This window comes from Myxine glutinosa, chromosome 5 (genome assembly GCF_964187855.1).
Source record: "Myxine glutinosa chromosome 5, kmMyxGlut1.1, whole genome shotgun sequence".
Classification (NCBI taxonomy): domain Eukaryota; kingdom Metazoa; phylum Chordata; class Myxini; order Myxiniformes; family Myxinidae; genus Myxine; species Myxine glutinosa.
In genome coordinates, this window is record NC_136265.1 from 23,446,547 (window position 1) to 23,462,436 (window position 15,890).

Sequence of the window (15,890 nt, forward strand, 5' to 3'; positions counted from 1 at the left end):
CAACACCCTCTTCCTCCTTCTAACAACTATCTATATCAGACTCTTGCTCCCACCCCACCACCCCCCACCCCATCTGACACACTCTTCATCCTCCCGTCTAACATACTTCTTTGCCCCCTCTAACACACTCTTCCCCCTTACCTCCAAGAGACTTCCTCCAGGACCCTTCAAACAAACTCTTGATCGTTTCCCTCAAACAGACTCACCAATCCCCATTACCAACAGACCCGCTTCTCCTCCCCCCCCTCTCTAACAACTATTCTATCCCCTACCCTCACCTAAGTTGGGGGAGTGGTAACAGATTTATACCTCCCCCGCTAACACTAACAGACTCCCTGCCCCCAAAACAATCACCCCACCCAACAGACAGTCTTTCGCCCCAATCCCCATGCCTCCAACAGACTCTCGATAATTTGATCTTGTGTAGGGGAAGTGGTGCTACTTGTGCATGTTGGGGGTTAATTGTGGTGGTGTCGAAAGTTGTAATGAAATTGGTTGTGATCGGGGTTGACAGAGGGTTGTGGGGGGCAGGATTGTGGAGAGAAGCCCGCCATATTAATGTACGTAATAAATGGATGTACCTCTCGATCGCCTTGAAGCCTCTTCTGTGACCAGGCTCGATTTCGTTCTGCCTTCTGACCACCGATATTCGCCTGGATTACATTCCTTGTGCGATTAGCGACTCGCCATGCCGAATATCCGGGTAATCGAGGCCATTAGGCCTCGGCCGGTGCGCGCGAGGACGGAACGAAATGTAAAAAAAGCTTTTTGTTCCTCGCCACTTCCGGTTTTCCGCACGCCGGTTGGAGCTGTTGAGCGGCCATGCCGGGTTCGGTTCCGACGGCAGGTACGGAGCCTTTCCGGCAGCGTCGGTCGGCGCGAATGGACGCGGCGCGGCCTGCGGGCCGTACGGAGCCCGGGTGACCCCACGGTCGGTTCGAGGAGAGCACCGAGGCCCCGAGCTACGCTTCGAGTTAGCCGACCTATGCTAGGCCTCACGGCGGTTATCTTTGTGTTCGCTGTTTCTCCGCGATCGCTTCGGCCCGGCGGCGTGAACGAGACGTGTGAGTGTGTGTGTGCATGAAGACTGACTGTTTGTGCTCGTTTGTCTCTCCTCCCAAGGCCACGGAGACGGCATCCCGTCTCCCCAGCGGGTGCTTTTTCCCGCGCACAAGTTGCGCTTGAAGTGGGAGCGAGAGCGCGGCGTCGGAGCCGGCTTGTACAACCTGGGCAATACGTGCTTCCTGAACTCGACGCTGCAGTGTCTCACGTACACACCCCCGCTCGCCAACTACCTGTTATCCCGCGAACACTCGCAGACATGTAAGTACCGCCACGTGCCGTCGCTTTACCTCCACGGGCCGTTTTCTTATTACGTACGCACCGGGAATTGCTAAATCGGCCAAAGCAGAGACGTCTGTAATTTGATAAAATAAGATGGATTGGGATACGAGAGAGTGAGGAGGAGTAGGGGAATGAATGGGAAAGAGGAAGAAGTTTGGAGGAAACGGTGGGCGGAGTCAACTTGTGCTGGTGTGTTGTTTTCTTGCGTACGTAATAAATAGATGGATTCGTAACTCGCTTGTCCAGTATTGACTGTTATCGTTAAATTCCCCCATTTTATTGTAGCCAATGCTAATTACACTGGTCAACAGCCAAATTGGTTCTGACTTATTTTCAACTGTTTCTGACTAATTTGGTGCCACGAATCTGAATCTGACCTTAAAATTTCGCTATCACGTAACCTTGACGTAGTACATCATAAGTGTGGAAAAAAATCTTTAGAGCATGCGAATTTCTTGATTAAATCTCAATAAGTCTATTTATTGTCACAAAAAATAATATGAAATTAAAGTATTTATTTACATCGCAGAAAAAAATGTAAATCTCCAAAAATAATATGAACTTTATAAAATATCACAAAAAATAATATGAACTTTAAGTTTTTATTTACATCACATAAAAGTGCTTCTGAACTTTACTTTTGCGTTTGTAGGAGCAATCACTTTGACGCTGTAAAGTCCAACAGTGGACGCCCATCATGTTTGGATTGAATCGGCCTTGATATCGAGTCTCCATGATGGCAATTTCCTGGTGAAACCTTCCTCCATGTTCATCACTGACATCGCCAAGATTTTGTGGAAAGAAGTCCAGATGAGAATGGAAGAAATGTATCTTGAGTGACATTCGAGCACCGAGCGCCTGGTAACTCTTCAACATCTTGTCCACAAGCTCTTCATAATTTGGTGCTCAAATTTCCAAGGTAATTGTTAGCAAGAGCCACAAAGCTATCCCAAGCAACGCTTTCCAGCTCAGATAGTCTCGTTACAAAGTCCTGATTGGTGAGTACACGACGAATTTGAGAACCATTGAAAACACCCGCCTTTACTTTGGCCTCAGATACAATGCCTTGCAACTTCATTAGCAAGTAGTAGAAGCCAGCACCATCTTGATCCATGGCCTTCCCAAAGTTCATCAAACCAAGTTTAAAATGAAGTGGTGTTGAGAATACCTTCTCAGGTATTCCTATGGTATACTGGTTCTCAAAAACTGGATGTGCTTGTGAAAATTGGATATCATAATCGAAATCTACAGGTTCATGTTGGTTAGAATCACCTCAAAATATACTAGAACCATAAAACTTAAAAAATTTTGTTGACCAGTGTTATCCCATCTTGCGCGAATACAAGGACGGCCTGGAAATTGTCGGCGACCTTTCTTGGTGCAAAACACAAACGCCGACTCTCGTATTGTTTGATGGACAGCGTGGAAGAAACCGTCAAAGTAATGCATGAAATCAAAAACACGTTTTCACTTAAAAACAACATTTTCCATCACAAAGTACCTTGACATTGCTGTTTATGGATAGCACAATCTGCTTTTGACCGACGGGGACTATAGGTTCGCTCTCCATCTGTCTGTCCGTCCGTCCGTCTGTCCCACGTCTGCTTTTCTAGACTTTTTTCCCCCATACCCTTTAACATATTCAACTGAAACTTGGTACATGGCTTTATTATGATAAGTTACAGAACAAGTTTGAGTTTTGTGGCATTTCTCCAATTTTTCACAGAGTTATCCCCTTTTTGGACTTAAGAAAATGTCACATATTATACATGGGTCAGTTTTCAGCTGCCCTGACTCCACCCCACTGCTTTACACCCATTGGCCAGACAGCCTGCCTGACACCACCCCAAATGAAGCACCACAGATCGGCATGCGTCAGGCCTGGGTGTTAGTCCATGGCCCAGTGCAATTGCAATGATCCCAGGTATATAAACCATGATGTATAAGAAATGCACACAAACTGTACACGTGTTTTTGCTTCATGTATGTACATCGGGTTGTTTTTATTTGTTTATTTTTTCGGCACCGAACGTGGCATTATACACCCCCCAAACAAAGGGATGTATTTACTGATATTTAACTCTTTTATGGATCCTGCCTGTCTAATCGAGGCTTATGAAAGAGGGAGGTGACCGTAACAAGGCAGATGGACCAAAGAACAAAAAGAAGAGGAGATGGAACGCAAGCAGACTCGGTGGCGTAATGGTGAGAGCGTCCGCTCCGAGCCTTTAGAGGTCGGCGGTCTGAAACCGACCCCTGGCTGTCTCGTACGAAAGACTTTAATAGTTGTACGTGGTGCTTACCTGCTTGACAGTTAGCATTTATAAAGGATAGAGCACAGACAAGCAACCATTACGCAGGCGTGATGCGCCCAATGTCTGCCTCCTGCATTGAAGTTCCTTGAAAGGGAACTCGTACCTGTAAGTAACGTGGGGAGGATAAGGGAGATGGTAAAGGTCAGCGGTAGGGAACGTAGCTCAGTCTGCAAGTACAAGGGTAGGGATGGAGGATAACTTTATTAAATTGGTGGTGGATTTGCCAACATGAAAACCTGGATGGAGAGTCTGAATGTACCGATTCAGGAAGTTTGTTCCCTAAGTGTGAGAGAAGAGAAGGTGAGAGTAAACCTGGATTTTGGGAGTTTCATGAGGAAGTGGTTCTAATAACGAGTTCCTTTCCAAGGAACTTCGACGCAGGAGGAGGTTGATGGGCCCATCTAGCCTTGCACAATGGTTGCCAACCCACGGTTGTCCGTGCTCTATCCTTTCTTTAAATGCCGAGCGTCAAGCAAGGAAGCAGCACACACAATTACGTATTTTAAAGTCTTTCGTACGACTCCGGTGGAGTTCGGACCGCCGACGTCCCAAACTCATAACGGGTGCTTCTAACCATTACGTCACCGAGTCTGGTCGAAAGAGCCCGTCCTGGAATAGTTCCATGCCACTGTCCTTGCATATGTAATATGTCGATGGTCTCCAAGAGGTAATTGCTATAAGCAAAGAGGTAAAATAGACAGACAATGGCCGTGTTTGTTTGCTGGTTTCATAACCCGAGTATAGGTATTGATTTTGACACTGCCCTGCCAATTGTACATGAAATCTGTTCTGGTTGTTGACGTTTGTTTGTTTGTTTGTTTGTTTGTTTGCAGGTCACCAGGCAGGCTTCTGTATGCTTTGCCTTATGCAACACCACATGCACAGCACCTTCTGCAGTTCTGGTGGCGCTATCAAGCCTCTGAGCATTGTCGGAGAGCTCAAACGTACGCAGCGGTTTGGAACTGTCCGTTTCTTCCTGTTCAAGACGATCATTTATATTTTTAATTGCTTGAAATGTTGGATTAATGTTTGTGTTTTTTAATCGGGGAAGTGCACAGTGTCGAAGGGCGGGGGTCGCGTGGGAACACCCAAACGAATCTGATTGAATAACTCACAATTTTGTTTTTTGCCACAGATTTTCATTGACAAATTTGTCAGTGGTTCATCCATTGTTTGTGTAAAATAACGAAATAAATAACGAGAGGAGCGCAAGAGCGTGATGCAACGGTGTCATTAAGAATGTTTGGCGACGTCTAGACTGGAGACTGAGACCAATCAAATAGGGTGCCTGCACCGAGGAGGTTGCAGCTTTTGTGCTTGCACACCTCATCAACTCATTCACCGAAGCTGTTGATTCGACGGGGGGGGGGGGGGGGGTTGGGGTTGGGAAATTATTGGTTGGTCTTGTGCGTTATTCTGTCTATCTGTCAATCACCTACAGGTCACAATTTTAAACCGATCTTCATGAAACATCACCATCACTAGAGTTGGTCATAAGGAAGAAGCCTATTGATTTTGAGGTCAAAGGTCATCTTGGTCAAATTTCTAAAATTTTCATGTTTCGTTCGATGAACTTGAAGATTGAACAGCATTTGCACATTGTCACTAAATTTGGAAACCAACTATTTTTGAGGTCAAAAGGTCAGAGATCAACTCAAGGTCAAACTTCCAAAACCGTCATTTTTATCTGAAAAATCATCAATTTTTATCCAATTGACCCGAGATTTAAGATCGTCAATTTGAATGTTTACGAAATGGACAATCTAATCTATCCATGTCAACTTTTTATTTTGGGGAGGGGTGGATTTTGCAAGTATCGTGCTCTGCATGACGTCATCTTGTTTATTTATTCCCAATTTAAATGTATTTTCGTGCAAAAACATGAATTTGGTGACACTAACATCAGCAAAAGAACCCACCAATGGTGAAAAATACATGTGACGATGTCTGGAAACCACAGAACCGGTACCTCTCGGCAAGCCGTGTATTTTGTCTGTAATATCGTTGCCCACGTGGGACCGATGACGACGTAGTAAGATTTCAAAATGTAAATCTGTATTGTACGAGGGCGTGTTGAAAAGTAATGCCTCCCTATTCTTTTCTCCAAAAGAGGTAAAGATATTTGAATGAAACAAAGCACAGTTTGCACCTTAGTTCTTCCTGTATGTTAGCCAATATGGCAGAGGGTAGCACGACGTCAGTGGTGTTGTGAAGCGCTGGAGATGAGAGTTGTGATTGCAAACTGGAGATGAGATGACTGGAGATGACGAGATGAGAGTTGGGTGCACCATTATGATTGTGAGCGTAAGAGAGGGTTAATGGAGTGCCATTACAAGGGATCACCAGTCCCGACTTGGCTGTGTTAGACTCACCTCTTCCCCAAATTGAGGAACACCTTCGTGGAGAACATGTTTCTTCCGACGATGATGTCGAGGCCGCTGTGAAGCGCTGGTTAAGTTAGCAGGAAGCATGGTTATACTGTGACGTTGTCACAAAACTACTTGGAACGTTGGTAGCGATGTGTGGACCGCAATGATGATGATGTTGAGAAATAAATTTGCACCAACAACAACAACAACATGCATTTTAAGGCCATTTTCCCTGCTAGAGCGGGGGTTAACCTTGCGGTCCCCATGACAATCTTCTCCATTTTGCCCTATTTTCTGCATCTCCCCTTGTTAACCCCCTTGCCCGCATTTCGTCTTCGACCATCTTTAGCCAAGTCTTTCTCGGTCTTCCCCGTCCTCTACTTCCTTCTCCATTCATTTCCATCACTCTTCTCAACCAGTCACTTTCATCCTTCCTCAACACATGATCAAACCATCTCAACCTGTTCCTCTTCACAGCATCCATCACAGGCTCTATTCCCATCATCTTTCGCAATTCATCATTTGTCTTCATCTCTCTCAACGATACTCCACACATCCACCGAACCATTCGCATTTCCACCCTTTCCATTTCCACCCATTTCCAAATTTGCACCATCGTAAAATAAAGATTGATGTTCATATCTGTCTGAGACCGGTGTTGGCTTAACGGGTAAGGTGGCTACGGCTAGTTTCAGATCGTAGGGTCCTGAGTTGAGTCCCCGCCGTGCCATTGAAATAACACCAGGTGGGTTGACTCAGCCTGTCATCCTTCTGAGGTCGGCAAAATGAGTACCAGCTTACTGGTAACGAGCACTGCATCAATGGCACAGCCGCGTCCACAGAAAATGATGCAACCAAGCAGCCACAGGTTGCATATGAAACAACAATCTGTGCATCTTTCTTTGTTTCATTCGAATATCTTTACCTTTTTGTAGAAGAAAAAAAAAAAGGAGGAATTACTTTTCAACATGCCCTCATAGTGTATGTTGGATAGCTTGACTGGGTGATTTGTGGTGCCGTAAGCAGGCATTGCCAAGCACCTCCGTCTTGGTGAGCAGGAAGATGCACACGAGTTCCTGCGGCACACCGTCGAGGCGCTGCAAAAAGCTTGTCTCAATGGACACAGCAAGTAAGGACTTGGGGCTGTGGGGGTTTTAATGAGGGCCTTGTGGGTTTGTGTCAAGCTCGGTCCTTCATAAGGGAGGTCCTTCCTTCCTTCTTCATAGGGAGGTCCTTCATAAGGACATTCTGGCATGTCTGACTTGTATGTGCAACATCTTCCTTACTTTTTTATTTTTAATTAATTTGTTTAACAGGTGAGTTCAGGAGGATGTAATTAATTACTTAATTAACTAATTATTTTAATTTATTGTTTTATTCACAGTATCACACATTGCATTCTCTCCCATCTCTACCTGCAGAGTCGACCGGAGCAGCCAAACAACCACCCTTGTTCATCAGATCTTTGGTGGCTACCTGCGTTCACGGGGTAGGTTTATTGGCTTGTGTAGATTTGCTGCGAAGCGGTGATTGAGACTTGCGCTGGGGCTTCAGAATATTTTGCTTAAAGCCAAAGCGTCACATTGCATTGGTGACTAGAAAGCATCACAAATGCAAATGCCATCTACGTCCACTTTGTACTTGAACTAAACTTGACGAAACCAACAACTTAAAAAAAAAAAAAAGAAGTAATATTTATTAATTAGTGTTCTCCATATTCTCATAATAAAGGTTTGTTGAAAATATGATGACCAAAGCTCAAATGGTAAAAAGGTTGTGGCCTGGACTCGTGCTCACACATGCTCCTTTAAGTAAAAGGCTATTATTGCCGAAGCGTCTCTTCTCTGACTGGTTTAATCAAAAGACGGCATACGATACTTAACCAACATGTTGCATGGCTATTTGTAAGTCTCAATGAGGATGTAAACATAAGTGAAATGCATGAAAAAAAGGATCTTTTATAGCACGTGGTTGTTGCTGCTGTCGTTGTGGCTGTGGTTATTGTGTGTGTGTGCTCCTTCTTTGTACTATTATATACTAGCAAAGGTACCTGGCTTTGCCGGGTCCCCCATCCCATCCTCACCCCTCCCTCATCCCATCCCTTCCCCTGCCTCCGGGCACCTACCCCATCCCTTTCCCAGTTTCCCTCCCTTCTCCCAACCCGAACTCTTCCTCATCCGACCTCTTCACCTGCCTCCTCCCACCCCCTCTCTCTGGACTCCCACATTCCCTCCCTCTGAACTCACACTGTCCCTCCCTCCGGATGCCCACTCCTTCCCCCATCTCCCCTTCCCCTGCCTCCCCGTATCCCATCTCCTGCCTACTACCACCCCAACCCCCTCACTCCGAGCTCCAACCCCCTCCCCCCTCCCCGGACAGGTGGTGGCTCATGTGTTTATAAGCTACTAATGAGGTGCCCGTGCTACACACGGGTGGAAGGCCAAAAGCAAACAGACAGTGCCAAACCTTGAACCAATAAATTCCACATTCCTGTGCCACTTTCAGTCGAACGTCGGGCATGGATTAGTGAATATCAGGTTAGTGAATGACTTGGGCAAAAAACTTACTGCAGCTGAACCCACCAGAAGGTGGGGAATGTTTCTATACGTCAATGACGAAACTACAAATGCCGAATCCACGAAAGTGAGCTAAAAATTGCGCTATCTTACAGGAGGAAACTGAAAATCTCAATTGTATTGCAAAAATGCCAAAGGCACAAATGTGTTTGTTGAAAGCGCCGATTCTCAGAGGGGGTCGTTCGCTCTGAGCGTGGCCTTCAAAATAGTGGACAGGTTTTTTTTTGGAGGTTGTATTAAAATATCTCATTTCCGTTGCATATTCTGGTGAAAAGAAGCCAACAATGTATTTGAACCGCATCGACTCAGGAGAGTCAAATTTCACTTCAACTTGTGTAAACCACAGCTGCATGTCATTAGGCCAGAATGGCGGCATCTTCATCAAAACCGATGAAGCTGGTTGAGCAACCAGGGAAGGCACGGCTGGTTGATCATTCACAGCGACTGGCTACCTGCTTGTAATTCTTTGTCCGTCCATTTGGATCACATCAGGGTCACCAATTTAACATGTGGAAATCCCTCAATTAACCAGAGCTCAAGCATATTTTTATGCCACCATCGAACCACTCAGTCGACGGAGGCATTATGATTTCAGGTTGTCCGTCCGTGATAGGTTTTCCTTACCGCGATAACTTGAGAACAGCTGAATGGATTTATATTAAACTTGGTACAAGTATAATAATGATGTAATAATGTGTGTTGAGGCATATCAATCGACATCGTGACGCCGAAGAGTGTCGTTCTAGTTATATTATAACATCAAAGGCAAAATGATGCCTCCACATGTTTACATGCTGAGAAAGATCGGTGTCTTACGGGTGGAAACGCAAAATCACAGTTGTATTGAGATATTGCTGAATCAGCAAATGTTTGCACACGTCATAAATAAGAAGATGAACAAGTGGAAGGAATGTATGAAGACAAAAGGTCTGAAGGTGAATATCAGAAAAACGAGGATGATGGCAAGTGGTAAAGCATGTGGTAAGGTGGAAAGAACTGGGAAGTGGCCGTGTGCTGTGTGCAGGAAGGGTGTCGGAGTGAATTCCATTCAATGTACAATGTGCGCTGAGTGGGTTCATCAAAAATGTAGTGGTTTGAGAGGGTCATTAACCAGTGTGGCAGCTACATTCAAGTGTAAGGTGTGCACAGAGGGAGCTGCAGATGGAGGAAATGTTGAGTTGGATCTTGGAGATGGCGTGAAGCTGGAAGGTGTGAAAACATTTTGTTACCTAGGAGACATGCTGAATGGAGAAGGTGGATCATACTCGGCAACGGTTGCTGGAGTGAGATGTGCATGGAAGAAGTTTCGGGAACTGAGTGGCATGCTGACGAGGAGGGGAGTGTCGTTGAAGCTGAAGGGAAAGGTGTATGCTGCATGTGTGAGAAGTGTTATGAATTAGACTACGGATTTTTATGTTAAGAAAATAGGCCTTTTATGTTTTGAAAAGCGGAATTTTTTTTTTTTTATGTGAAAAAATCCCGAAATATTTTTTTCCCCCGTTTTATTCATTTTTTATTATTACCAAGTTTTTCAGAAATCAGTCAAAAAAAGAACAAAAAATGGTAAGCTTTTTCCTGCACAACATTAAGCACTCTGGGCTAGTAAACAGGTAAAAAAATGACGTTCAGGTACCTTTATTGCAACCGCATTGTTTGATAAGTAGAGGACTAGAAGAAATTGACAAGACCCTTTTAGGAACGGTTAAAGTAGGTGTTTGAAATCATTATCTTGGTAATGTTCTCCTTGGTGAGGCTGTGTCGGCGGTCGGTGAGGACGTTTCTGTAGACGGAGAAGGACCTTTCCACGTCGACGCTGACGATGGGGCAGTACCTCAAGAGGGGGATGTCAGCAAGCTTGACTCCAGCCGGCACACCAACCTCAGATCCGTGCTGATCTCCATCCAGGATCAAAGCCACTGTCCTCAGCACACCAACGTCGGGATTGCGCTGCAGCACCGCCTTGAACTTGGTGAGCAGGATCTCCTTACGGCAGCCTCGGATCTTTTCGAGCTCCTCCTTGGCCTGATCAAGGAGCTGGAAGGCCTTGGCCAGCTCCATGCCGGCCTCCTCCAGCTGCTTAAGGATCTTCGGGATGAAAGACACGTGGGCATTTAAGAAGACCAAACTGAGCTTGATGTCCGCCTTTCCAAACAGGTCCTTGGCACTCCGGATTGCCATCGCGTCGTCATCGTTCAGCTGGTCCACAATGTCCTTGACGGCCTCGAAGTGCTCGGCGTAAAACACCGCGGCGTCGATCCACGTCCCCCACCGAGTCAGAATGGGCTCCGGGGGGAGAGAAAGATTGGGCTGCTGCTCCTTCCAAAAGACAACACGCGACGGGGCTTTGACGAACACCTTCTTCGTCGTGGCAATCAGGTCGTTGACGTCCTTGAACATTTCTCAGACTGTCTCGCAGACACGGTGGAGCGCGTGGGCAACGCAAGTCACATGCAGCAAGTCCGGGAAGAGTTCCTTCAGGGCATGGCCGGCCTTGATCATATAGGCCGCGGCGTCGCTGACGAGGACCTTGAGGCACTCCGGCTTGAAATCAGGCCAAAGATAGCGCAGCGTGTCATTGACTGCACGCACGATCTCCCCGTAGTTGGTCTTCTCCAGAAACATGCACTGGACGAGGTGGGGACGAAAGTACCCCTCCTTGGACAAGCGTCCCGCGATGATGTTGGCCACATATCGACCTGCCGAATCGGTCGTCTCGTCGACGGACAGCCAGATGGGCTGCTGTCCGAGGTCGGCACGGATCCCCGCCAAGGCCTCGTCGTAGCACTTGTCGAGGTAGTGCTTTCGAATCCAGCTTTCATCGGGGACCTGGAGAGTGATGTGCTTCTCCAGGAACGACCGGAGGGCAGGGTTTTCCAATTTCGACCATGGGATACCAGCGGCCAGCATGGCCTGGCACAGCTCCTGAGCCACGACGTCGCACTTGTGCCTCTTTCCGCCACCAAAGTCCTCCATGGTGGCTTGCGTGACCGTCCTCTTCTTCTTCAAGGCCAAGTTGCTCTTGTGGCGGTCTCCTCGGACATGTTGGGCCAGCTCAGACTTCTGCTTCGCCCGGAAAGTCTTTTCACAAGCTCGACAGAAAGCCGTGTCACTCGACACGTACTTGAAGGTGGCCCCATCGCCGCCAGCGTTGAATTCCTTCAGCCACTTGTCACGAAGAGCAGCACTCATCTTTATAGGAGACTTGTTCACACTTTGTGTACTCTCTCACTGTAGTACACCGCCTCACTGCTGTACACGCTGGAGACGCAACGCACGCAAGTGGACGCAACGTTTTGTTTTTGAGATCGATCGCAGTTAAAAATTTCGATCGCAGTTAAAAATTTCGAGCGCAGTTAAAAATTTCGAAAAATTCCCTAATTGTTTTTAGCGTTGCCAGACATTTTCGACCAAAAAGGGCATTTTATTTAATTTTTCCCGAAAAAGGGCGAAATTTTTTTTTTCTCCGAAAATAGCAAAATAATGTTTTTGCACGCAAAAAAGCCGTTTTATGTGAAAAAATATTTTTTATTTTTTCACATAAAAATCCGATGTGCAGTTATGATTTATGGGACCTTGTAGTTTGCACAGCTGCATCATGCATATCTCTTGTCATGTAGTCTGTGACAGACATCCTCTCGGCGTTGCGGCAGACATGGGTAATGAACGTAGAGCTGCAACGAAGGCTGGAAAGGGTGGAAATGCGAATGGTTCTGTGGATGTGTGGAGTATCGTTGAGAGAGAGGAAGACAAATGAGGAATTGCGAAAGATGATAGGAATAGAGCCTGTGATGGATGCTGTGAAGAGAAACAGGTTGAGATGGTTTGGTCATGTGTTGAGGAAGGATGAAAGTGACTGGTTGAGAAGAGTGATGGAAATGAATGTAGAAGGAAGTAGAGGACGGGGAAGACCGAGAAAGACTTGGCTGAAGATGGTCGAAGAATAAATGCGGGCAAGGGGGTTAACAATGGGAGATGCAGAAAATAGGGCAAAATTGAGAAGATTGCCATGGGGACCGCAAGGCTAACCCCCGCTCTTGCAAGGAAAATGGCCTTAAAATGCCTGTTGTATAAATGGCAAAAACTACTAATACTGAACCCGTGATTGTGTTTACATGTGGAGAGGGAGCAGTTTCATACGGTTGGAAACTCAAAAGCGTAATTTTATTGAGATATTGATGAAATGTGACACCTGCTGGGATTGCAAAAGGTTGGACAGAAAGTTGGGCGCCCCTTAAACGAAGGAAGTAGTTTGGGGATGGATGGACCGACAGTCTCATAAAAAGTCCTTTTTTTTCTTTTCTTTTTTTCTCTGCTTAAATTGTAATTAGGGGACTTGAGGGGATTAATTAGCATTTGTTCGGGGGACTTGACGGGGAAAAAGACGGAGGAGTTCTTCACTTGCATTTGGTATAGTCAGGGGGCCAGGAGCTGAACCTGGAAAGTGGTTCTAAAGTTTTTTTCTCAGTGTATTCATGTTATATGGGTATTGTACTGTATGAAACTGCCTGATGGCATTCTCCCATCATTGAGCATTTTCATATAACAGGTTTTATAAAATCATGGCTATAAGAACGCAAAACACTGATTTTAGCAGGGTTGGGGAAAATAGAAATACCTTTATATTTTCGTAAATATTCAAGCTAGGGTCTTGCATATTTGCATATGGGTGTATCTTGACCATACCTATTTGTGGGTCAAAGGTCAAAGTCATAGTTCAAGGTCAAAGGTCAAATATCTGGGTCAAACTTGTACAATCCAGCATTGTATTACAATGTGATATATTTCTCATTATAATGAACCTGTATCCATTGTTATAATGTCTGATGTGTTGTTAGCTCAATATGTCTTCTGAGCTCAATATTGAATAAAGAAATGCTAGAATACATAATATTTATTGAGTTCTTTATGATTTCTTGTTCAAAAATCACATCGAATCAGGCCACATGAATGATTTTTATATGGTATACATATTCATAGGTTACGAAACTTGTACATATTATGTATTTGGTTTTTTAATCTTTCTTAGATCATATAAACATCATCAATTTATCAGAGTTATTGTAATCATCATCTTCTTCTTCACCACTTGTTTCAGCATCACTCTCATGTGATATAGTATTCACCCTGTTGTGACATACTGATACTGCATCCTGTTGCTGACAGGCACAGAAGACTGAGCAAGTCATTCCTGCTTTGTTGCATCCACATCGAACACTTTCACATGGTGTGTCACTGGAGCAACCACAACTGATGATCTTTTGGATGTACTCAGGGACCAGTTTATATCCTGATGGAACTGTGGTTGGGCACAGCATATCCCCATCTTTGTTCCATCCATACTCTAACGGGTCTAACTTCTGAGGCTCAAGCCTCAAAGCATTCTTCCACAAAAAAGTTTGTAGGTGTGCTCTTTTCAGATTTTCCTGGAAAGCAGTATCAGTTGGGGGCAGTGAACAGAGTTTTGGCATTGTGCTGCTCCCCTTGCCTATTCTGGTCGTCCATACCTTTGCTCTAGCCTCACAGAGAGTATGGCAGATTTTCTGACCATAAGTAGCAACAGCGAATTGAGTTGCCTGCTTCACTATATCAGGCCAGGATGCATCAATTTTTCCAAGAAGACTCAGTGAGTGCTGTTTTATAGTGTTCAACATCGTCCTCTTCCCGATGCCAAAACATCCTGCTACAGTGTCACATCCAGATAAGGCGTGTCCTGCAAGAAGGTTTGGAATGAGGTCTGTATATTGGGCAACAGTTGCCTTGATGTCTATGACACTTCGTCCATGTATAGGACATTGCATTATAATTGGGATATCAAGATTCTGCTCCAGATAGTGGTGCAGCAGGAGGGCCCACACATCTGTATCGTCAGCCACCACAACTACACCAGATGCCCCTTCTGAAGCTGCCATAAATGCCTGCTGCACTATAATATTGTCAGCTTCTTCATGACTGGTATACAGATCACGTCTTTCTATGACATTGCCCTTCCTAATCTCGATAGTTTCCTCTTGTCCTGTTATCAAAAGTGTGTGCTCCTGTGTATGGTTCTGAACAAAGTCTTCATCACTTTGCAAGTCCTCACATATCAGTTTGATGAGCTGTTTCTTATTGCCTGTAACAGTCAAAACTGCTTTCTGGGAGAGGATTGGTGTTGAGGGTGTTAATTGATACACCCTGCCAGTACCTCTGGCTAATCGTGTTGAATCTTTGGTGCTGAAATCATTGTATCTATCAAAGATTAGATATACATCATATTTGGAGAGCTTATCTGCTATTTTGTGCTTGAAGGCATCAATGTAAGTCTGCACATTTCCAACAGCAGGCCAACCAGGTATCCAGAGAAGGGCACACCCATCAATGACAGTGACTTCTATTTCTTCCTGGGCTACTCTTGATGACACCTCAATTTTCATATCTCTTTTCAAGATGGATTTGGATGTGGATATCCGCATGTCACCAGTCTACAAAAAGAGCCGTTGGCAGTGGAGCCAATTCATGGGACATCAGATGGTCAATATCTATATCCCTATTACTGGCCTGCAGACATATGACACGACTGTAGATTAGGTTTGTATCAAAAACCTTCTGTGTGCCGATATTTACAGACTTCTTCGTGTTTGCCATTGAAGTTATCCTTCTTTCAATCTTGTGATGAAAGCCTCGAGGTAAAGCCTCTGTAAATTCCCCGGATTGTTTGCTCCCGATTTCAATTGATTTGTGAACATTAACTGTTGAAGATGATTGTACCCTTCCAGTAACTATGTTCACAATTGATCCCTCTGGGTGCTGCTAGTGGTCAAGTGGTGGTATGCACTGGGCCATCTTCACTCTTATGTCCTGTCGATCCTTTGCATCAGATTTTATCCTAGATTTGCTTTCTTCTTTGTGCACGCTTGCCTGCCTGGTTGCACTCTCATCACCTCGCATTTCAGCTACATCGGTAGCTATCTGACCGCAGACATGTAGGCTCAATGCCCAAGATTTCAAAGCTTTGGGGTTAAGTGTGATGCCTATTATGCCGTGCTTGCCTTTGCCATATCTCATGAATGTGGTCTCGATGAGCATATCAGACCAGATTCCATTCCATATGCCATCAATGTGCCCCACAACGTGGTCCCCTTTGGTGAAATGCTGTAGAACATGTTGTGGGAGAGTTGTGGGAGTTGTGTTACACCATATACAGATAATTTACGCAACCAGATTTGATGTAATCTTTGAACATAAAATCATAAAGAACTCAATAAATATTATGTAGTCTAGCATTTCTTCATTCAGTATTGAGCTCA

At 45.2% G+C, this 15,890-nt stretch overlaps 1 protein-coding gene across 1 annotated transcript in view; it reads left to right on the forward strand.

Annotated features, from left to right (window-relative positions):
* The first annotated feature begins 723 nt into the window (after positions 1–723).
* The window catches only part of LOC137427846 (uncharacterized), a 51,403-nt gene continuing 36,236 nt past the window's right edge, over positions 724–15,890 (forward strand). The window contains exons 1-5 of the mRNA XM_068117616.2: positions 724–847; positions 1,123–1,323; positions 4,493–4,603; positions 7,055–7,157; positions 7,450–7,517. Of these exons, the coding sequence (XP_067973717.2) occupies positions 823–847; positions 1,123–1,323; positions 4,493–4,603; positions 7,055–7,157; positions 7,450–7,517 (508 nt within the window). The 5' untranslated portion in view covers positions 724–822. The remainder of the gene's footprint in view (positions 848–1,122; positions 1,324–4,492; positions 4,604–7,054; positions 7,158–7,449; positions 7,518–15,890) is intronic.